This window comes from Mirounga leonina, unplaced genomic scaffold (assembly GCF_011800145.1).
Source record: "Mirounga leonina isolate KUSES-001 unplaced genomic scaffold, KU_Mleo_1.0 Mir_151, whole genome shotgun sequence".
Lineage (NCBI taxonomy): Eukaryota > Metazoa > Chordata > Mammalia > Carnivora > Phocidae > Mirounga > Mirounga leonina.
This window is the reverse complement of record NW_023270377.1, coordinates 71,087,142-71,110,961: the sequence shown is the minus strand read 5'-3', so window position 1 is coordinate 71,110,961 and position 23,820 is coordinate 71,087,142. Positions and strand designations below refer to the sequence as shown.

The 23,820-nt window shown below is 39.3% G+C and overlaps 1 protein-coding gene across 10 annotated transcripts in view; it reads left to right on the top strand.

The window, feature by feature from the left end:
- The window catches only part of PKP4 (plakophilin 4), a 234,538-nt gene that overhangs the window by 180,774 nt on the left and 29,944 nt on the right, over positions 1-23,820 (top strand). For all 10 annotated transcript variants that reach the window (XM_035007976.1, XM_035007974.1, XM_035007980.1 and 7 more), the window contains 4 exons: positions 2,840-3,028; positions 5,207-5,423; positions 12,031-12,163; positions 13,272-13,485. In XM_035007976.1, the coding sequence (XP_034863867.1) occupies positions 2,840-3,028; positions 5,207-5,423; positions 12,031-12,163; positions 13,272-13,485 (753 nt within the window). The remainder of the gene's footprint in view (positions 1-2,839; positions 3,029-5,206; positions 5,424-12,030; positions 12,164-13,271; positions 13,486-23,820) is intronic.

Below are 23,820 nucleotides of genomic sequence, written 5' to 3'. Positions count from 1 at the left end.
ATTCAGACACTTAGATATTTGGTGATCATAATTTAAGTGATGATACAATATGTGTATAAATTACTTCCTACAACAGAAAAATATGCCTGCCCTAAAATACTCATTTCAGTAAAATCATAGCATGTCAAGAAAAGTTTTGAGAATACAAAGAATACTATTTGGGAGATAAATTCATATTTATTTAAGTGTCTTAAATATAAAGATTTTAAATCACAGGGAATATGTCATTGTAATAGGTAAACTAGTATGTCTTTGTGGAATTGCAAATAGAAACTATTGTATAGGTAAATAATATTGTGGAAGATCAGTGTTTTCCATTATTTGAAGAGGGAGATAAGACTATTAAAAATTAATTCTGTGAATACTTCTGGAAAAATTATTTCTAATAACAATTATAGAAGGTAATTACTTGTCTTCCAATTTAAAAGATACTAAGTTTTGGTGGACTTCCTATATATAATCACTTTACTTATTCTATAGAGGCTATGTAATTTTTTTAAAAATGTAAATCTATAGGACTGTGTGTTTTATTTGTTTGCGTGCATGAGTAGGTGAACAAAAATAGTAACCACCACTGTTATGTTATTCACAAAGATTTCTAAAAATCAAAAAGTACTATATTTCATTCTAAGGCTTTTATTTCCCATTATAGTCTGTCACATATAGTAATTTAATCTCACTAATAATCTTATAACAAGTGAGTATTTGCTGGATGCTTTTTAGAGTTATCAGCAAGCTCATTTTGTTACCTTTCCCATGAAATTATAGTAAATATGTACAAATATTTATAAATCATATCATACCACATGGTTTCCAGTGAAGAATCTAGCTGGATCCTTGCACAGGGAGACTATAACATTCTGAGAATGCTGCAGAATGCTTTGGTCTTACGTCATGACGTGGAGTGGGGGGGGCGGGGCATGGCGGCTCAGCCGACTTCAGGAGCATCCAGTGCTCAGCTTGCGGTGCCCAAGTGTTAAGTGATCTACAAAATCCCACAGTAAATCACAAGCATTTGTGGCTCTACTGAGTGCTAAAATAGCACCTTTGTTGAAGAGATTACCAAGGACCAGGTCTGTTTACCTGCCCACTTTATATCACCATTAATAAATACAATGCCTGCACCTTTATTCAAAATACTCATGAGTTCCATAAAGAAATGGAGTTTTCCTCTGCTACGAGGAATGAGAAATCTGCAAGTGAATAAAAAGCCGAAATCCCCAAATGAGAACTTTACAGTAACGATCATAGTATCATCTTTAGAGTTATATTGGCTTCCATGTCCCCCTGGTGGCCTGACCTGGCCCTTTAATTCATGGAGGGCTCTGCCAAATTCAAGATTTTTCACACCATGTCTCCTTGAACCTTGAGGGTTAGCTGGGTCCAGTGTTGGGTGCTTCCTCTCAGCCTACCAGGAAGCAGTTCTCTGAAGGGGACGAATCACATTTCTTTTTGGGCTCTCAGTTTCCTTGGTTTCGAAATGAGGTTTGGCCGGATAATCTCCCAATTGTATGATTGTTTAAGCCTACGATCTTCATTTTAGCAAGTGGAGAGCCAGTGGCTAAAATCCACATTGGTTCATTTAGTTTCTTTCCATGTCACATTGCTGTCCAGGGTGAGTAATAATCATTCATCTTGAAAGCTCTACATATTAAACTTTCTTGCCACTCCTCAATAAGCAACAGTATCACTCACATTCAGGCCAATTTGCTTTTAGTTCTGATATGACTAACTGAGCTAATAGGAGGTGAGTGATCCTATCTTTTTGTAATTAGTTATTGTGTTAATTATTTGCAGTCTTTTAAAAAGCAAGTAAGTGCTGACTTCAGATACATTTGTGCTTTCTCTTGTTCAAATTTGGAATGTAACCTTAGTATTCTTAACAAGTGACGGATTTTACTTACTAATAATGACAAATCACAAACTTTGGAGCATCATAATATTGAAATGTACTAATTCACTTTCTTTAAGAAAATAAAATGTTTGGGTTTGAAATGTACTTTTTTATCACAAGTCCCACTAAAAAATGTTGACTTTCTAGTTAGCAATTTGAATGAAAGAATATTTCAAATGATTTAATACTAATGTACTAACTTTGTACTTTTCCTTTGCACTAGAAAGAAGGTAAACAAGAAGCTGGCATGTGGGTTCCTGCAAAAACAACTATGTTTGTTTAAAAAAAAAAAAAAAGGAAAAATACAGTAACAACAAATAGTAATATAATACCTCATAATACTTAATGAATGCTATTAGTTCACTGATAGTATTCTAAATTTTGTAACATAAAATTTCATATTTTCCTGTAAAAATCATGGGTGAATTGAGAGACATATTTCAAAAGTGTTCTTGAACATCAGCCTTTACTAAGCACTATTATATAGACATTGTCCTAACGTTGAGGTTTAAGAAGTGTGGGGCATGGTGGGCCCTGCCCCCAGAGAGCTGCTTGTCCAGTTCTGTGGAGCAGCCAAGAGAATGGCATGAACCATTGTTCGTACATTTTAACAATGAAAATGGTCTAACAGTAGAAGAGGGCATGCTCTCTTTGGTCACCACAATAAAACAGCTTACAGCTGGGGAACGAATTTCTGAGTACCAAACCATCTCATAATTTATTTTTTCTTACAAAATTTACCTATATCTGGCTGCCAGAGAAGGTTTGCCTCTGAAAATGTATATGGTGTCCTTTTCATATCTGGCATCCTCCTTTTGTAGAACTCAACAGGTTTGGTGTTTAGACTTAACATTTGGTCCTTTTGGTAAGGTCCGATTAATTAAGGCTTTTTAACCTCATCACAGTTTTCTCAATTTCTTGATGATGTAATTTTCCTGCCTCTAGGCTTACGGAGTTCCTATGCTAGCCAGCACAGCCAGCTTGGGCAAGACATTCGTTCAGCTGTGTCTCCTGACTTGCACATCACTCCTATATATGAGGGGAGGACCTATTACAGCCCAGTGTACCGCAGCCCAAACCACGGCACCGTGGAGCTCCAAGGGTCACAGACGGCACTGTACCGCACAGGCTCAGGTGGGCCTCAGCACTGTCAGCTCGTTTCCCAAATGCACGGGCCCAAGAGCAGATTTTTATTGAGATTGGGTGCCCTGTTAGTATGAAATCATGTTGCCCATTTGGTTGTCAGATAAGCAGCTGTGACAGCTGATCAATAAACAAACAGTAACACAGAAGTTCGTGTTGTACCTCTTTATAGGCGATATGTTTTTTTTAACCTTAGTTTAATCTAATCAACGAACCTAGTGATTATACTGTTAATTCACAAGTAAGTTTGTAGAGCTATAAATCTGACTCTCCTTGGGTTTAAAACATATCAGATCTAGAAAGGGAAACCTTTGTTTGGAATATTCCTTTGTGATTTTTGTTGCCTGAAACGTGTATTTAGAGAAGATCCCTTTATGAGTTATTTGCCTATCTTTGATTTAGCATGTATCCAGCCCAAGTGTATTTCGTATTACTCCTTTTTAGATAACTAGATTTCCTCCGAATGTCTAAGTGTAGAATGTGAAATAAATATTCCTTATTATGGACCCAGTCTGGAACAGAATACAATAACTGCATTTATAAAAACAGGGAGCTAGTGCATCACACGCTTGCACCACCACTCTCACATTTATGCCACACCATAGTGGCTGATAGAGCAGAAGCAATACCCCGTGGCCACCTGAACTGCCAGACTGTGCTGCAGGTCTGGCTCATGGAATCCCAAGAAGCCCCTTCTTTCTTTTTTTTTTTTTTTTCTTTTCTTTTTTAAAAAGAGCTAGTACAGGGGCGCCTGGGTGGCTCAGTTGGTTGAGCATCCCACTCTTGGTTTCAGCTCAGGTCATGATCTCAGGGTTTTGGGATCGAGCCCCGCGTCAGGCTCCACACTCAGCGCAGAATTGGCTGGAGATTATCTCCCTCTGCTCCTTGCCCTGTTCACAATCTCTCTCTCTCTCTCTCTCTCTCTGTTCTCTAAAATAAATAAATAAAATTGTTAAAAAGCAAAAGAGAGGGCGCCTGGGTGACTCAGTTGGTTAAGCGACTGCCTTCGGCTCAGGTCATGATCCTGGAGTCCCTGGATCGAGTCCCGCATCGGGCTCCCTGCTTGACAGGGAGTCTGCTTCTCCCTCTGACCCTAACCCCTCTCATGTGCTCTCTCTCATTCTCTCTCTCTCAAATAAAGAAATAAAATCTTAAAAAAAAAAAAAAAGCAGAACAGATAGGATAGATTTATTAACATGCCCACAACGATAACCCCATAAAGGCATAGCTCTAGGAGGCATACCTCCCAGAACACCAGGAGGGAGGAGACTGTATCTGAATTGATTCTTTGCCGAACACTGATAATTTGGTCTGCTGCAGGATTTTTCTTCTAATAAAATGTACCAATTTTTAATAGATATTAGTGAAGAAATATTGCACTTGTTATGTTCTGTAAATTGAGGAATTTTTTTAAAGATCTAATTGGCTTTATTAAATGATTGGTGATTCAGCATCCTATCAAGCAAGTAGAAGGGAACTCCCAAGGAATTTCTTTCATAGGATTAAGAAATAAATAATGTTATTAAAATTATTGTGGGAAGAATATGTCTGCAATCATTGGAGAGATACCTTCTGCAATAATTAAGAAAGAACATACAGTGTACAGTACCTTTATATATAGCATCATGCAAAAATTTAGGGGAGTAGCTATAGAAGATTTTGATACATCAGTCTTCCTTCTTACGAAGTAAATTTTCCAGTATTATCAAAATCCAAAGGTCTATAAATAAAACGTATATCAAAATAAGTAACTTGTGTATGCTTCATGTTCGAAGTTTGACCTCGATTATTTACAGACTTGAATAATTGTTTTTTATTGCTAAAATGAAATTATGCCATTGTGTCATTTATTTCTCAAATTCTTTCCCCACATTTCCCTTGCACTTTCATACTAAATCTTAATAAACATAGTAAGATCAATCATGTAAGCAGATTTATAGTTTTATTTTTGCTCTTTTCTGCTAATAAAATTGACGTATTGTTGGTGTATATTAAAAACCTGAGTGCCTTTTTTAGCACTAATGAGCTAGATAGGTAAAATCTAAATTGGTAATATTGATAAAATCTATAAAGCAATTTATGTAATTGTTAAAAACTATAATCCTTCTTAAAAATAGTTTTACTTTGAAAAGTATCACCTTGTCATTTTAAAAAATGTTGACTTTCTAGGTGTTGGAAATCTGCAAAGGACATCCAGCCAACGAAGCACCCTTACATACCAAAGAAATAATTATGCTTTGAACACAACAGCTACCTACGCGGAGCCCTACAGGCCAATACAATACCGAGTGCAAGAGTGCAATTATAACAGGCTTCAGCACGCAGCACCAGCTGATGATGGCACCACGAGATCCCCGTCAATAGACAGCATTCAGAAAGACCCCAGGCAAGTACTGGTTATGAGTCTCCAGAATGCTACAGTATCCCGGGCATCGACAGTTCCTTCATTCTGGCTTTTTTTCAAGTTGCCAAGTCTCTTATAGTATCAGTTAACTCCTTATCTCTAGTATTTCCACTTGTATTTTAGCACTGTTGGTCATTGAGTTTAATTTTGTTTTAAAGATAGATTCCTTCTTTCAATGCTTTAATAATAAGTTAGAGAATGCACAGGTCTGTGTGAATATCTGCAGCATTCATCAGTGACATACTTCAGCAAGACAACTCCCTGGGATAGCCTCTTAGTCTGAATTATATGAAAGATTTTTAAGGATCATTTTACCCCTTTTCCTTTATCCTGACTGACTCTATAGATGAGGGCTTCAGAAATAATGTGTGGTGTTTTAAACTGGAAAAGACTGGTGTCGTGTACATTTTGAATCCTACTGGTCAGTGCTGTGTTGTGCTTTTATTAACTATTAACTTCTGCCGTTTAGGAGAAAATAGTTGACAAGAAATTCTCATATTTCATAAGCAAAAAATATTTGGCCAATAATACATGTTTCCTCCTTTTAATTTTATTTGGCCATGTAGAAAGCATGTTTTATTAAGATAAGTATGAGTCATTTAGTACTTGATTGATTTTGAAAAAGAGCCTCATCTGTAATGAAAGCCATTTAAAATATTCAGGAAATAAAAAAGATAGAAACTGAACGAGAATTTTAATTTCTGAAAGAGTGAAATTATTGCTAAATTTTAAGCAGCTTGAGTATTATATGAAGGCATATATTAGCAAGATTTCATTCACTCTTTGCCTACAAATTGTTGTTTTACTGGAAAATTGTTATAATTATCAATTCATCTTTAGCAACCTACCAACTTATTCTAGTGAATGTGAATTAAGGACATGAGTGAGATTTTGCTCATTAAAACAAAATAAAAGTACTTTTGAGTTGAATGGGAAGCCCACTGCTTCACTAGGGCCATTCCACCTAGTCACTCTTAAAGTTCTTTCTCGTTCATACATTAGTGTGGTTCTGCTAGTCCATGTTCTTGCCATTTTAAGGGTTTTTAAATAATTTGTCTTATAGTACCTCCAATATAATTAAGTCAAAAATACTTTTACATGATTTCATTTTTTAAAATCTCAAAATGACAAAATACTAAGGCACCCTAGTAGATGCAGAAATTCCCAAAAGGGTTTTAAATTATAGGCAATTTAGACTATACCTCGGCTGAACCTGCAGAGAAAAGAATAGCTATCCAGAAAGACAGTGAAGTGTGATTAGAGCTTTGAGTGTAATATGTGTCCCTAAAGACTTCAATTTTGACCTCTGATATGAGTTGATTCACTATAAATAAGGATTTCATGTATGATAATATACTTCAGCTATTCATAGTATGATAATTTTGTAGTCTAACATAAAACTGTTATGGCTAGCTTTGATTATGTGAAACTTTACTGATAATGCATTTTGTAAGGTGAATAAGTGATTATAATAATAAGTGCATTTATTCTAGACGAAACTGGAATCCAGGTGAATCTGAAGTTTAAATATTCAAACCAAAATAAAAAGCTCATGACAGCTTTTAATTTTTAGTTTTGAAAATAGCAAACTTGAAGTAATATTTTTATTCACTTCTAAGCCCATGTTCTTTACCATTACTGCTGCATTATAATTAGCCTGAAAAATTTCTTGTAAGACTGAAGCAGTTACTGATGTTTTCTATATAAATGGAAATCTGTGTTGCCTAGTGTGGAAGCAAAATGTATTAGTAGTATAAGTGACACATCTAGAAGGAGTGACAGAAGTACCTCCTATGGAAAGTGATAGTGACATAAAGAATAATAGCATTCATGGTGTTCCTTTTGAGCAGGGCCTAATCTGTGCAAAATAATTCCATTTACTATCCCTTTGACCTTTATATTGTCAAATATTTTACGTCTACATCCATAATAAAATTCATAATATAGTCATTATTTTTACTGTAAATATTCGTTATCTTTTAAAGAAATTAAGAGAAGTAAGAAACAATGATCTTTATCTTCACTTCATGTTTACCACATACAGTTCTCTTCCTATATATTCTTAGTATAAATTCAGGTTTCCATCTCAACCCATTTCCCTTCAACCTAACCCTTCCTTTATCCTTTCTTGTGTTGCATGTCTGCCAGCTTTAATTTATCTGAAAATGTTTTTATTTAATTGATTTTTAAAGGATATTTTTGCCAGATACAAAATTCAGGATTGACAGGTATGGGTTTTCCCTTTTAGTTCTTTAAAAAATGTCATTCATTGTCTTCAGACTTCCATTGTTTCTGATGAGAAATCATCATTCTCATTATGTAATATACCTTCTCTTGGCTACCTTTCAGGTTTTTCTCTTGCTATTTTACTGTGACAGGCTTAGGTTTTTTGTTTTGTTTTGTTTTGTTTTGTTTTTTTAACATTTAACCTGCTTGGGATTCACTGAGATTCTTTGAATGTTAGTTGATGATTTTTACCAAAACTGGGACATTTTTAACCATTATTGCTTTAAATATTTTTTTCTGCCCCAGAGTCATTCTCCCCTGGAATAAGTTGACATTATCCTACAGGTTACTAAGGCTCTGTTTACATTTTAAAATCTTTTTTCTCTATATTCTTCATATTCGTATTTTTTATTGTTCTGTCTTTGTAATTTACTGTCTTTTCTTCTATAGTCTCCACAATCTGTGGTAAGCCCATCCAGTGAATTTTTTTATTTCAGGCACTTGAATTTGGTGGGGGTTTTTTTATAGTTTCCATGTGTCAGAAGACATTCTTCATCTATTCATTCCCTACATGCATCTTTTCCTTTATTTTTTTGAGCACATCTATAATGACCTTTTAGAGTCCTCCTCTGATAATTCCAACATCTGGGTTTTCTCTGGGTCTGTTTCTATTATTTGGGTGTTTTGGTTTTGGTTTGTTTTGTTTTTACATCTTTGTAGGTCACATTTTCCTATTTCCTTTTATGCGTAGCAGTTTTAAATCATATGCTAACTATTGTGGATGATACATTCATTGTAGGGACTCTGGATTATGTTGTCTCCTATTAGGGTTCTGAGTTTTGTTTCGGCAGATTAAGTATTACTGACAGATGCTTTTGGTCCTGTCAAGATTGGTTTTGTTCTTCTAGGATGGGTCTGTTTTAGGTTTGTTTTACTCCTAGTGTATTCTTCTACTCTCTGGCATAGTTCTTTGTGGAGACTAAATCCTGGAGTGCTCAATGAAGTTTGTTCTCTGGGCTGGAGGTCCAGCATCACGCAGCATTTGCTCAGTTCTGTCCTCCAACAGCTACTCCACCGCCCTGTACATGTGTCAGGAACATATACAGCCCAGCACTCAACTAAGGACTTGTGAGTAATCCTCCTGTAGACTTATAAAATCTCCTCTTCATAGTTCCCTCCTCTCCACAAATTCAAACCACTTTGGCATCCCCAAGTCCTAGTCTCTCCGCCTCAGTTCACTAAGTCCATTGCTCTATTTCCTGGACTCAGCTTCCTGTGTCATGATTCAAAAAATGCCCTCAGGCAGAAAGCCAGGGTATATGGGGCTCCTGTGATGATTCCCATCTCTCAGGGATTACATTTTTGTCTTACCCAATGTCCGGCACCTAAAAACAGTTCCTTCCTACATTTAGTCTGGTTGTAGAGTTGTGTTTTGTGGAAGGGCAAAGTCTAGTACCAGTTACTCTATCATGGCTGAAAACAGAATTCTGGGCTTAGATGTTTGGGGTTTTTTGTTTTTGTTTTTTTATGTTCAGTTAGCCAATATACAGTACATCATTAGTTTTTGATGTAGTGTTCAACAGTTCATTAGTTGCGTATAACACCCAGTGCTTATCACCACAGGTGCTGGGCTTAGGTTTGGATGATGCAAATCCTGGCAGGCATTGATGCCATCCAGCCAGCCCATGAATTGATAGCAGTCTTTTCAGGGTAAATTTCTGCTGAAAATCAGGGTTGGAATTGATGCCAACCAAGCCTAACCGCCCATCTCTAGCTGGAGCCCACCCTTTGTATTGTCTGGCCCTCATACCAGGAAATCTTGACCATATCTGTTCCATTTAAAGAGGAGGAAAATGTGTATTTGTAATGATTGTGAGTCATCAAAGAAAGATGAAGTCACACTCCTTGCATTCTGTTAATTACAGCACAGGCTTTAGACAGATTTTGACCAGAAATAGTTAACATAGTTAATAATACATAGAAGGGGATTTATTTATTATAGAGAGTGACCCTATTTAGAATAGTTTCTTTCTTAGGGCTGGCGAATATTAATAAAACATCCATATCAATATTATTTCAAAGTATATAAAATATTCTAATATACATTATCACAATTTAATCATCACAGCCAACCTAAGAAGGAGGTAGAGATGATAGTTTTATTGTTCCTATTAACAATAAAACTTGGGGAAAGTAACACTCCAAATAATTAAGTAGTTTTCAAAATCACATAGTAAATAAAGGACCTAGAATTTCCACATGGGCAATCCAACTCCAAATTCTGTGTCTTTTCTGCTGTATTAGCCTGCCTCTCTTGGCATTTGTGATATTCTTCATGTTTACTAATGATAATCTCATCCAGTCTGTCCCCCAAGCCAGAAATCTCCATCTTACCCTTGGCTTCAGTTTTCCGAAAATGATCTGGCTGCTTTGCAGAGTGGATGGGGTGAGGGGGTGATATTTGAAGCAGAGAGAGCCTATAGGAGGCTGTTAGATTGGCCAGGCAAGATAGAGAGAATGGATGGGTTGGGTTTATATGAAATATTTTAGAAATAGTCAACAAAGCTTGCTGATAGGTAGGCTAAGAAGGATTTAGGAAAGGGAGAAGTCAAGGATGGCTCTATTTTGTTTTGAGCAAATAGTGGAGTCTTCTTGTCACCAGTCTTTTCTGACTCTAGTACATTCTCTACTTGGCCACCAGAGTTATCTTCCTTATAAATCTAACCTTATAAATGTTGCATTCTCTCACTTTTCTGCCTCAAAACCTCTGCCATCTGTTCCTTCTGTGTCGGGGCAACATATAGACTACCTGGGTTTCACCCACCTCTGGTCATTTAATTACTAATCTCAGTTCCTTTACTCTTTTAAATGTTATTTAATGGTGCCTGCCTAATGGGGCAAGTCAAGGTAAATGAGGTAATGCATATAAAGCTTGTGACATAGTGCCTGAAGCAGATAAACTCAATAAATAGTAACTCCCGTTGCTGATTATTGAGACTAAACTTTTTAGTTGGGCGTACAAGACTCTGTACATGAAACCAATGCTTTTATCTCTCTAGCACTTGCTATGGTACCTGCAGCATAGGAAGGATTCACTGTTCATTTGAATGGGTATGTATGTGTGTGCAGGTGTAGATTACCCCTTTGTATTGGATAAGCAAGTTAACACATGGAGCCTTCCCAGACTAAGAGAGACTCTAGGCCTTTATAAACTGGACAATAGAAGTATCAGTAGGTTACTAATGTAAAGGGTTTTTTAAGGTTTATTCAGTATTAATTCATTTTTTGTAATAGTTTATTCTGTAGTCAAAGTCTGCAAATTTGTTGTTTTGTGAATCATTTCTAAGAAGCTGGTCTTCATATGATATAAGCATATATTCACATTTAACAAGGATCCCAAAAAGTGAGCCAATCAATTGACATCAGAAAATTCTAACAATGTGATGTTACCTGAAAAGGCAGAGTATAAAAGTGTATGAGCTTAATATGATTGTATACTCCTTATACAAGAAGTTGGGATAGCATAGGGGTTGATGATACAAACTCTGAAAGCAGATTGCTCTGCTGTTGACTAGCTGAGTGACTTTAGGCAAGTTGCTTAGCCTCTCTGTCTCAACCTCCATATCTATGTGGTTGCAATAAGAATAAATGAATTAATACACATAAAGTACCCAGAATAAGTACTCATGAAATATTAAGTGCTATTTAATATGATTCACTTCTTTGAAAAAATGTTCTGTATACCCACATGCACATTTGCACACATAATAGAAAAAAAAAAAGACCAGCAGGAAATGTCAACAGTGTTTTTTTTCTGGGTATAGAGGCTTATTGATTAAATATTTTTTTTATAATTTTCTGTGTTTCTATCTTATCATCAAGAGCAACCATACATATTAAGTTTCTTAAAAATCTTCGGGCCCACGCTATTTGCACATTCCAGGCTGACACCAGACCAGCCTTTCTTTCTCTCTGCTCAGGCATGACTTCTCACCTGACTAAAGCGCACTTGTTCACCTGAGCCTCGCACCTGCAAATTTCTGACATAGGTAGAAAGCCATAAAATTAGAATCGAAGAAGAAAATGAGAATGGAAAAGTTTTTCATATTAAGAACTTCCTTTGTTCTCTTGAATCTCTTCCTGTGCATCTGTTTTATTGTGATTTCTTTAAGATCAGAAGCATCCAGGCCTCTGCATATGTGGATCGCGGAGGGGGAAGGTTACTTACATTTATCTCTTCTAGGAGTCTTGTAACTGCCGGTTCTGGCCTCAGCCAAGCCTCTTTTCTTCTGACAAGTGCTTCATTCAGTGCATTGTTAAAACACAGTTCTTTCTTTTTTGAAGCTGTGTTTTTCTCGCACAGGGAGTTTGCCTGGCGCGACCCTGAGTTGCCTGAAGTCATCCACATGCTGCAGCACCAGTTCCCATCGGTCCAGGCGAACGCGGCCGCCTACCTGCAGCACCTGTGCTTCGGCGACAACAAAGTGAAAATGGAGGTACAGCCCCCGGCGCCGGGCAGGCCCCCGGGACGCAGTCAGTGCCTTTCCGTCCAGCAGTCACACGCGTGTGTGCTTTAGAAACTACCAGATGCAATTCAGGGGCCCTTTCAAAGGGTTACCCCTTTACTTCTTAACCATGCATTTCAGTATTTCTCAGGAGAAACCAGGATGAGCGTACCTCTTGGAGGGCTGCTGGCATTTTCAAATCATGTGTCCGCTGTTAGCTTATTTACAAAACATGAAGCAAAAATCAATTTAACCTGAATTTTTGAAGTGATTTCTAAAAATCTATTAGATAAAAATCATGTATGAAACTAGTGAGCTCATGTACTTGATGAGGTTCTGGTCAAGATCGGTGCCAACATACAATTAAGTAAAGTTACAGAGAATTTATAACTGTTACTAATACTGAACCTATGTGAGTATTTTATTTGACATTTTAAAGTTTTTTGGCATTTATAGAAATACAGTGAGTCATTGGTTATCGACTAGTGTCCTATGACATACAGATTCTTTTAATATCTTAGCATTGTCCCCCCTGCAATGGCATATGGAACCTAAGTGTTTTTCATCAACCTACTATGCAAAACAACATACCAGTTACTGAGCTAAAGGTGGATGAAGGACATAAAGCCCAGAAATATTTATGTAATATACTAATTACTTGACAAATGAAAGATTAGGGAAGGTAGTCTAGAGAAACAGTTGTGTAAACCAAGTGACTTCAGTCAAAAATCCATTCCTATATGTTACCTGTGATCCTGCTTACAGCTTTGTTGTGTTTGTGTATTTGCTCATTGCCCTCAGAAGTGTAAGCATAATCCGTCTGTGTGTTTGGGAGGTTGGAGTAGGATGTGCTAGCTACACATGGCCATTAGTACACCTAGTTCTCCCTTCCTTTTTTTAAGCCAAACCCAGGAGAGGAGCTTAATCTTGGAGAGTGTCCCTAATGTTTATAAAAGATGTGTTAATTTAGAATAAAAAGCAACCTTTTCAAATGATCTGGAGTTGTCCATTTCCCGTGATCTTTCCATAACAGACTTTTGTTTGATCACTGATTAATCATATGTCACTTAGGCCTGGTTCCTAATATTTTTCATTCTAGGTGTGTAGATTAGGGGGAATCAAGCATCTGGTTGACCTTTTGGACCACAGAGTTTTGGAAGTTCAGAAGAATGCTTGTGGTGCCCTCCGAAACCTTGTTTTTGGCAAGTCTACAGATGAAAATAAAATAGCAATGAAGAATGTTGGTGGGATACCTGCCTTGTTGCGACTGTTGAGAAAATCTGTTGATGCAGAAGTACGGGAGCTTGTTACAGGTGGGTGAACAATGTGATCTTGTCCTGGACGAAATGCTGAAAACCATCTAGACGATGTCTTTGCATGATGGCACTGGGAAGAAGTTGGAGGTTCTAGGCAGGAGATCATGGTACCATGGCTCACGACTGTGACAAAGGCTGAATCAAATCTAATGATTCAGAAAGCACTTGCAGTGTTATAGGCTCATCTTGGCTCATATTAGTTATTGTACTTAAATGCATAGGTATCAGCTAACAGATGTCTTGTACATAGAGGACTGAATACATCTTTTTTTTATTATGTATTCCGTAGTAAATCCACTGTTTTCAACAGACTGGCTCTCCTTTATTATGAAAGAAAAATATACTTAATGGATTGACTACCTTCCACTTCAATTCAGCCAGGGTCTAAATGCCCGTTAGTGCCTCAGATGCTTTCCTAGGTACCGGAGGTGTGCAGGTGAATAGAACTCAGTCCCTGCCCGCAAGCAGCACTCCAACTCAGGAGGAACACAGGTGGTTCTCGGAATGTCAGGGAAATGGGGCAAGTGCCAGGACGCAGTGGAGCCTGCACAGGGAGCACAGAGGATGGCCAGGGAGGTTCCCTGGTCGGTGTGAAACCAAAATAGTCCTACAGGATGGGGGAGGCAGAGGCTCAGAGCCAGCATGGAATAGGGGGTCGGAGCTTCCAGCAGGAGAGGCATGCTGAAGGAAGACAAGGCCAAAGAGAAATGCAGGCCTGGTTTGGAGAACGTTTATGAGGAACTTGTGTCCCATACACAGTGGAGGTGACTATAGGGCATGGGGTGGCCAGTTTGGGCTACAGTGCATTCTTCCAGCAGACACACGGTGCGGGATTGATTTGAAGTAGATGCACCTGGCATCTGGGAGGCCTGTAACCTAGAGGTAATAGCTTGAGCTGCATCAGTGGTAGAAAGAAGGGCTGGGCAGTTGAAAAGAGGGAACAGTGAGAGAGACATTTCACGGCGAGGGCACAGTGGTCCAGTGTGGGGAGTGAGAGAACAGGAGGAAGTGAGTAATGCTTTGTCTTGGGAGACTGGACATTGCAGCACTGTCAGCTGGGTTCAAGGGTTTTTGAAGTCCAGACGGAAGAACAATTCTGCAGCAGGGCAAATTAATGATGGCATTATTCATAATAGAGACTGGGGGGAGATACTGAGTATTCACTGGTAGGAAAATGGTTAAATAAAGTACCTTCACAGAGCAAAACCACATACAAGGGTTAAAACAAGTGCATTAGAGCTATCTATGGTAACATAGATAAATATCCAGAAACACTGGTAGAATGATAAGCATAGCATGATACTATTGGTATAAAGTTTCTAATATGCAGGTTGAGTCTATACATTCTTTTTTGATATATGCACATGCAAAAAAGTTAAAATTTTTCACTGGAATGACAGAAGCTAGGTTAAGGATAGTAGTTACCTCTAGGGGATGCAGGTAGAGAGAATGGGATTGGGGGGTATCACCCATCTCTGTTTCTTTAAAAAGAAAAAGAAACCTGAAACAAATAAGACAAAATATTAATATTTAACAAAACTAGATAGTAGTTACCTGGGTGTTTTATATTTGCTATGCTATTTTTCATGCTCAAGACATTTAATTTAAAATTTTCTAACTTTTTTAAAAAAATGAATCCCATTCTCCACTTGCTTCCACTATGAAATTAGAGCTGTAGGTTCTGTCAGATATAATTCAGTAACACTTGGGACTGTAGCAAACCATCATGAATGTAATATTTAAGGGTAATCAACTTTCTTATAAGGTATTAATATGTTCAAAATACGGTACCCTGTACTCCAAATAATATTGGTATGAAATTTACATCATAAAAGGAGAATATGCTTTGTGTATAATCCTAAACTCTGGAATGGACTGCCTGCCTTAACGTAGTTTGAATATTAATGTTTTAACACATCTAAATTACATGCTGATTTATTAGTATATTCTCTTTTTCAAATGCTTTGGAGGCATCAAGCCCTCTCATACCAAAAAATAAATTACGTACACTTACATATGTATGGCATATGTGTATAAAATGAAAATTAGGAGAAGCTACACAGAATTAAGGAAGAAGGAAGAATATAGACATAGCCATTCTAGAAGTCAACACAATCACTGTAATTATGCCCCAAAATTAGCATTAAGCTCTCTGTTAGGGAGGCTTAGAGGAGACAGCATATTTGCAGCATCTGAGTGCTTTCTGTCCTTGTCTGGCATTTCTTCCCACCACTGTGACCTTCCTGTGTAATTGTCTAGATACCTCTGCCAGTAACACCTGGGCAGCCTGTGAGCCTGCAGACTGGGCTCCCTGCGAGATCAGTGGTGATCCTCGGGTATCCTGATACTAGAAGCACAGCTTCTACTCAGATTTGGTTCTCTTTTGATTAACTAGTCACGATAAATGTGCGGGGTTTTTTTCTCTTCTGTCATAATTTCTCACAGGAGGAATAAGTCTTTGCTGGATTTTTGTTTCTGAGGCTTTATCCTTGGGTGAAATGGTTACAGTGCCTGTCCTCAGCTCAGCTCAAGGCATTTGTAAGATTTAGTGATAAACAAGAAGCAAGTACATGAAAGTTTGGTGATTTCTTTTTCATTTGAGAATAAATCTGATTTATTTGAAGTAGAGCCAGACTTTACTACTAAGAGCTTTTATGTACTAATTCACCTGGTGCATAATCTAGCTCTAAGTGCTAATTTAGAGACTTCCCTCCATATTCCACTATTTCTGTGTGGGTGCAGTATTAGCTGCTGAGAACACAAGATGTTTTCAGACATGGGCCCTAGCCTTGAAAGGAGGATATGAGTGTTTATTAATTCAGAAAGGCCTGTTCCTCCAATAGATTGTATTGCTTCCAATGTAAAACTAACAACAACCTCTGTTTTTTGTTTTTTGTTTTTTTTAAGCAACTGCCAGTAGCTTTTAGGTGTAAGAAGCATTTTTTGTCCATACTTGTAGGAAAGGGGAAATTAAGAATTGCTTTATAACTCTGTACTTTTGCTCCTAATAATTTATACTGATAGAAGAGCTGATTGCTTACGAAACGTTCTCTTCAAAAGTTGTCTTTGCTTTGGAATGGGAGTGGTCAGTTTGTGAACACTTCACTCAGTTGACTATTATATAAAGGAGTTGGACCAGGGGACTTAAGAAGTAAATTTCCAGCTCCAAAATGCTAAGTGTCAGCCTGAGTTTGATTTGTATATAAACATTATCCAGCTAATATGAAACTACAAAGTCATAATATAAATCTAGCGTAGTTATGTGTGTGTGTTGCATGTATGCATGTATTTATAGACCAAGATTTATGAAGACAAGAAAAATTATATGTTCACATTTTTCAGTTCCAGAATTATTGGTACCACCTTTAAATGCTGTTCAGTAATTTTTTAAAAATAACTAGTCCCTGATGTGTTTTAAAGCATGACAGTATCAAGACATCCTTACGCTCTTTCATTAACTCTTTCCTCAAGTCAAATACTCATAAGCCGTCTTTGAACCATAGAATCACAGAGTTGGAGGGGACCTCAAAATAAATTCTGTCCCATCAGCTATCCAATGCATGTATCCCCTGTACAGCTTCCATGTAAAGTAGCCGCCCGTGATGTGCTCGGACCCACAGGGACAGGGAACCCATTGCTTTGTGGGGTTAAGACTGAGCAGCAGTGTTATCCAGAGAGCAACAAGAAGACATTAAGTATGGCTTGAGAAGGCAAGAAAGATGGGCCCTCAGGAGCTCATTTGGGCTAGGAATAGCCCTAGAGAAGACAAGTCGGCCCTAAATCCAGCATCCCAGACCTCTCCTAACCAGGAAAGTGTGTCCCGGTCTGAACCATTCTCATTAAAGCATGTCTGCTCCAAACATGGGCAGCTGGGTGCTATGTGACCACATCACTCGGCATGCCCTATGAGCTTCCCATCTGCTGTAAAAACCTCTTTGAAAACGGAACGTTATTCTTCCCAACTTCACTGTTCTGCCAGTGTCTCCACAAATCACTCCAGCCCTGGCCAGCCTTGCACAGTGCTTGCCCTTTGCAGGTGTGGTGTAAGAGTTCCTCAGTGGGGATTATAGTCAGCTTAGGATCATGAAATGTTAAAGCACAGTGAACTGCTATGTTCAGAATATTGTATTATCTGAAAAAAATACTATCTATCCCCTTTGAAACTAGGTATTTTATTATTAACAGTAAGTAATTCACCCTAGTTATTAATCCAGAGACTTACATTTTTTCTAGTCCCCTTTGTATCAGTTTGGCATTTTCATGTACATACATGAAGAAATTTTAGCTATTCTTTTTAAAAGGTGTCTCACCTTTGCTTGAAATAGAATAATTGCCCAGCACCTGTGTTTGGGGCCACATCTTTATTTGCAAGGAAAAATGCTTTTTGTCAGGTGTATTTTCTCAAGATAGTATGGCTGTCATTGTTAATTAAAATGGTCCTCTAATAATGTAACAGGATTCTTGTGTTTTGTTCATTGTGTTGAACATTTTCTGGGTTGAAACCTAATGAGCTTTTCCTTTAGTAATTGCTGATCTATATGGGTGCTTAGGGTGAGTTTTGTTGTGTTGGTTTTTTGTGTGGTTTTTTGTGGTTGTTGTTTTTTATAATCACAGAGACACTTTCTGCCTTTATTGTGCTTAAACTTGAAAGCTGCATGAAGTATGGTTGTTCCCGGTTAGGTTATAAAATGAATGTCTTCTAGGCCACACTCTATGGGTGGAAAGTGGGAACATCTTGTCACTAGAAAAGATATGTAAAACTCATTTCCTCAAGATAATTAAATAGTGTTTCTAAGCCAGAAAATATGAGTTTCGAGTTATTGAGCATCCTGAAAGCATCATTTTTTAAAAGCTTTCGAAATTGATATTTCACAAAATCCGGAGGCCTACCTTTTAATGTACCAGCTGTCCCAAAACTAGCACACTTCTATTATCCCTATTAACACTAGTGTTAAATATCAAAAAGTAGCCTTTGTTCTTGAATAATAATAGACTTTGTTTAAATGACTGCTATATTCACATTCTTTCCAATTTAGCAAGTGATTATTCATCCATATGGCTAAGTAAAATATTTCCACACTGTTTATTTAAAAATTTTTGGGTGCTAGCAGTGGATTTCAGACACTATGCAGAACATGAAATTAGGTTTACTCCCTTACTGATCATTAGCGCCATGTTTCTGATTAGGTAATAAGAAAAATGATAGTCCTGCACTAAGGAAGGGTAGATGGGCCAGACTAAAGTTTAACAAACAGTAGGATGTTCTATAAAGAGCAGGAGCTTAGTGGACATGCATTCAGCCATTTGGACTCTTAAGTGCCATGACAGGATGAAATAATTTACCAAATATGTCCCCTTGGTTTAATTATTATGCCTTCGAAAAAGTCATTTGTTCTTTGGTCCAGAGAGGAGTTGACCTGTTTCTGTCCTTTTTGTGGACCACTGGAGCCATCAGGTGTTGCATGGGGAATTTTCAGAAATCTTGCAACATCTCTTCCCAATTCCCAGCCAACGTCAGTGGGATCCTTATCACTTGCCCCACTTTATAAAACAGGAACACAGAATCGTGTGCTATCTTATTTACTGAACATTTCAAACCATAAAAATTGGTAATAAGAAATAAAATGACAAAAAGGTTTAATTGGTAATAAGACAAAATGGTGTATTATAAATGGGACAGCTCCTAATTCAGAGTCACAGAACTTTGAACTGGAAAGGGCCTTAAAGAAATCTTCTATTCTAGGGGCGCCTGGGTGGCTCAGTCGTTAAGCGTCTGCCTTCGGCTCAGGTCGTGTTCCCAGGGTCCTGGGATTGAGCCCCATATCGGGCTCCCTGCTCCACGGGGAAGCCTGCTTCTCCCCTCCTTCTCCCCCTGCTTGTGTTCCCTCTCGCTATGTCTCTCTCTGTCAAATAAATAAATAAAATCTTTAAAAAAAAAAAAAAAAAAAAACTTCTATTCTATTCTGCCTCCCTCCCCGCCCCCATATTGCAGATGAGAAACTGAGATGAGAGATTGAGTCCTGATTGGGTTCCAGGCATGTAGGCCAGCGCACTTCCTTCCCTGCCTCTATTTCTGCCTCCTCCTTGGCCAGTCCCCGGGCCACTGAAAAGTGCTGAGCAGGTGCAAAATCTGGGGGTGTACCTGCCCATTTTCAATGTCATCTTCTTTAATTCTTCCAAATTACTACCGAAAAGGAAAACGAAAAATGAAGACACAGTATCTCCTTTACTCTCTGAATTTCACTGAGAATATAGAGAAATATGTTTGAATGTGGCCACTAGCACGGTCATATCAAACTACTGATTGGGTATAATCAAAGTGTCGGGTTGCTTAGAAAACGTGAAATGTGATTTTATCTTGTGAATATTTCAAGATTTATAGTCCCAAGTATGAAAAGATTCAACCTTGTAAGTAGAATGTGACCTTCTATTTTATGTGTAGGCTTCTAAATACCAAGCAAAATGAGACAGTCAAGTGGGGAGTCTCAGGTCCCTACAGAACTCAGGTGGTCAGTTGAGAAAATGGAATTTCCCAGCACAAGAGAGGCCCCATAGTGACACACTTCCTCAGGAGATTTGACAGCCAGTATTTTTGAGAAAGATGAAGGCATATGACAAAAATCTAAAAAGAAGATGCCCAAGAGACGCCCCCCCAGGTCCCTCGAGTTCTTCACAGTTTCTGAGTCTGTAGGACCTCCCGCGGCTTAGTACCGGAGGAACTTTTGTCTCTAGGCCCCTGCTGGTGCCAGACAGCTAGGTTGAAGATTTCGTGCACATGAAGAAGCACATTCCTAGAACCCTTCATAGTCAGCTGTGGAACACGTAACCTCAGTGGCTTTTTCTCAGGCACATCTCTAGGATAGCATAAATGACCTAATTCTCTGCCAGAGGCTGAAGTAACCTGAAGAACAACCAGGGTGGCCGGGTCACTGCCCTCCCTGCCACTTCGGCATCACTGTGATTCTTTCAGGAGGATTTCCCTTTGTGTGACCTGTTCACTTTTACAAACCCCCCCTGACAGCAAGAGCCATCTTTTACGGCAATTCTCAGTCAGCATTTCTGAATTGCTGATTAACTTTCAGCAGAAATGCCTTTCCAGGGTATGGAGGACTCCATGACTATATTATGTCATCAGTCCTCTCGACCTACCCACGAAGTCGCAAAATTACCTGAAATAGAGAAGAGTATGTTGAAATGTAAATGTGAGTCTGTAAACGGATCTCTAGAAATTGATAGATCTTTTCAAAGATGCTATGAGCCACCTTTGCACCTGAAAAAAATCACAGAAACGCATGCTAACCCTTCTGTTCTTTTAAAGACTCTAAAGATCTATCACTCGTGTCCTTTGGCAGGGAAGACTTAAATAGCAGGTGCAGTCTCCTTCAAATTGAGTATGTAGGCTGGAGCCCCACTATGGGCAGCCTCTGCGGCTGGCCCAGACCATCGGCTCCACACTGCCCCCTCCAGGGAAGTTTCCTTCTCCATCGCCTAAGCACCTTCTCACTCCTGCTGCTGAAACCAGAGGTGGTGACCACCATGCTCATAGCTGGGCCCGAAGGAACTTTTCCTTGCCTGACATGGAGTATGCATTAGCTGTGTGCAGGAAACCGCAGGGAGCATGCAGGTGAGCAAGGCCAGCTCCCCCACCCCACCCCCAGCTGGCTGGGCCAGGCCGCCTCCCTGTGGGACCCAGCAGGGAGGGCAGCAAGCAGGTCTAGCCTGGCAGCAGGGCAGGAAGAAGGAGGCCATGAGAATCCATGGCAGCACGTTCTACCAGGAGTCACCGCACACGGTTCAGCCAACCCCTGCTGAGATGGCGGCATCTGAGGAACCCTGGGAGCACTCACACACCACCATGAGTGTTGTTTCCTCAGCATTTAGCCAGAGGAAGAAAGGCTTTTCTATGATTAAAGACAGTACTTCTGTCCCACTCGTAATAAGTGCTTTCCCATTATTTCAGTTCCATTCGTTTCATAATTTGTTCACAGCATTCCAGTCCTGGTGGAAAGCTTGAGTGATTTGCCTGAAGCCACAAACGGTAGGCATTTGTCACTGTACTCTCTTCCTGCTGCCCCCTGATTTCTCCCTGTTACAGCTCCAGATCCTCACATAGATGCCGAGCTGGAGCTCAGCTTGGAGGCTCCCTCACCTTGCATCCGGCTGCAAACTGTCCGCATAAGCACTCGCCCTTCCTCTTTGCCTTCCCATCTCATGTTCATCACATTCCCTCTGAACTGCTTCCTGGGACATAGGCTCTGCCTCTCCTGATCCCTGAGCACCCCTGTCATTCCTGGCATCACACCTGTCCCTGCCTTCCACATTTCCCCACTTGGCCGTTCACGTCTGCAGCCCCTGTCCTTCCCTTCTAGGCCAGCCCAAGCCTCAAGGCTCCCCTAGTCCTGCCCCTTCCCCAAGGCTGTAGCCCACCTGGAAGGGTTTCCCCCACCCCAGTGCTTCTCCCCAGCTTCTGCCCTTCACGCTCCAGCTCAGAGCCCTACCGGACAGGTTCCTATGCACAGAAAAACATCCAAGGAGAAGCAGCATGTTGTTGGGAGTGACTGAGCTTTGGGGTGAGATTGACTTGTTTCCTTCCAGCTCTGTGGCCCCTGGCAAATCACCCCTCCCAGTACCAGCTTCCCCAGTGATAAACCCAGTACCTGTTGCTTGGCGTGTCGGTGGGTGTGGAAAGCCTAGCACAAATGACATGCGAGCTGTGCTTCTTGCTCTTCCCACTCTGGGATGCCTTGTGATGGCTGCCTTCTGTTGTAGCTGTTTGTGGCAAGGCCTCTGAGAGCAGAGGGCTCACCTCCATGTCTCCCTTAGATGCTGGCATGACGTGAACAAGTACCTCCCCTGGCACTTCCCAGTAGGCGCTTAATGTCGGGCACATTTAATTCTGAATTTCCTAGTAGCCACATGAAAAAGGAAAGGGAACAGGTATTATTTATTTTTAAAATGTAGTTTATTTAACCCAATTCTTCTAAAATAATTTATAAGCAATATAAAGATTATTAATATGAGGTTTTACATTCATTTCTTTCATACCAACTCTTCGTACTACACTATATATTTTACATTTCCAGCATGTCTCAATTTGGACTGGCCACATCTGGCTGATAGCTCCTCTGTTGGGCAGCACAGATCTATACCACACTTGGGTACAAGTAACATGTATCTGAAAGGCCTGAGCTGCACTGCTTGCATGGACAGGGACCTAGGAGGCCATATTGGGACCAGAGGTAATAGCCATAGAGTCATGACATTACTGACTTCCCAACAGAAAGCCTTAGGTTTATAAAAACCTTACAGGGGTTAGGGGAGAGCTTCAGGGGCAGCTTCAATGAGAAGAAACGGAGAGGTGTATCTGCTAGATTGTGAGTGTTTGAGCCAAAGATTGTCTAGGGGGATAATAATGGAGGCATGCGCTAGGAGCAGGCAGTGGCCCTAATTTCAGAAGCCCACATTCCTGCCTTGTTGTCCACAGACCGAGTTTGCAAGATGCACACACACTCGGACCTTCATATGCAATCTGAAGCCTTGATGTTTTATATTTTCACTATTAGCCTAATATTTGTATGCTGACTTATCAAGAATGTTTGCAGGGTGGGTATCCCAACACAAGCATGTTCCAAGGAGCACACAGCTGGAGAAGGTGGAGTGAGCGCATATATCAGAGCTGAAGCAGAGGCATGAGAGTGACCCGTCATGACGCTCGCTTTGTGCCGGAATGCCTCATCCTCTGTCTCTGACGTAATACCCTCCACGCCCCCTAAGTCTTGGGTAATTCTCTCTACCTCATGGACATCTTGTGAAAGAGCAAGAGTGACAGAAGCACATCAACAACAGACACAGAATAAGGCTAACTTGGGGAAGAAAATGCAGGAACATGTCTGGTAGTGCTGTTTAAAGTTCTTTTGGCTATTTTATTTTTCTTTTTGCAATGTCCACAAGCATTTGTGGGGGTTTTTATAACAAGGAAACTGGACATAAATTGAATGCTATGTAAAAATTAATGTTTCTAGACTTCTTTCATATCAGAAAGAGAAACAACTGTGTAAAGTGTTACATATTTCTGCTACCAGAGAAATAATATTTTCCAAATGTTGTTTGGTTGGTTTTTAATGTCCATTAAGAAATACATTTTTTCAAATAGTGCTATTGTTTTAATTAATCAGTAAAATCGGTTTCTAATTTGACCATAAAATTATCAGTTGGTTGTTAGAATAGCTATAAAGCTACTTTTAAATTTGAGGTCTTTCAAAGTTCTACAGTGTAGGATTTATGTGAAATAATATTTTAATTACTTTATTCATTCTTTGTGGGGAAAATGAA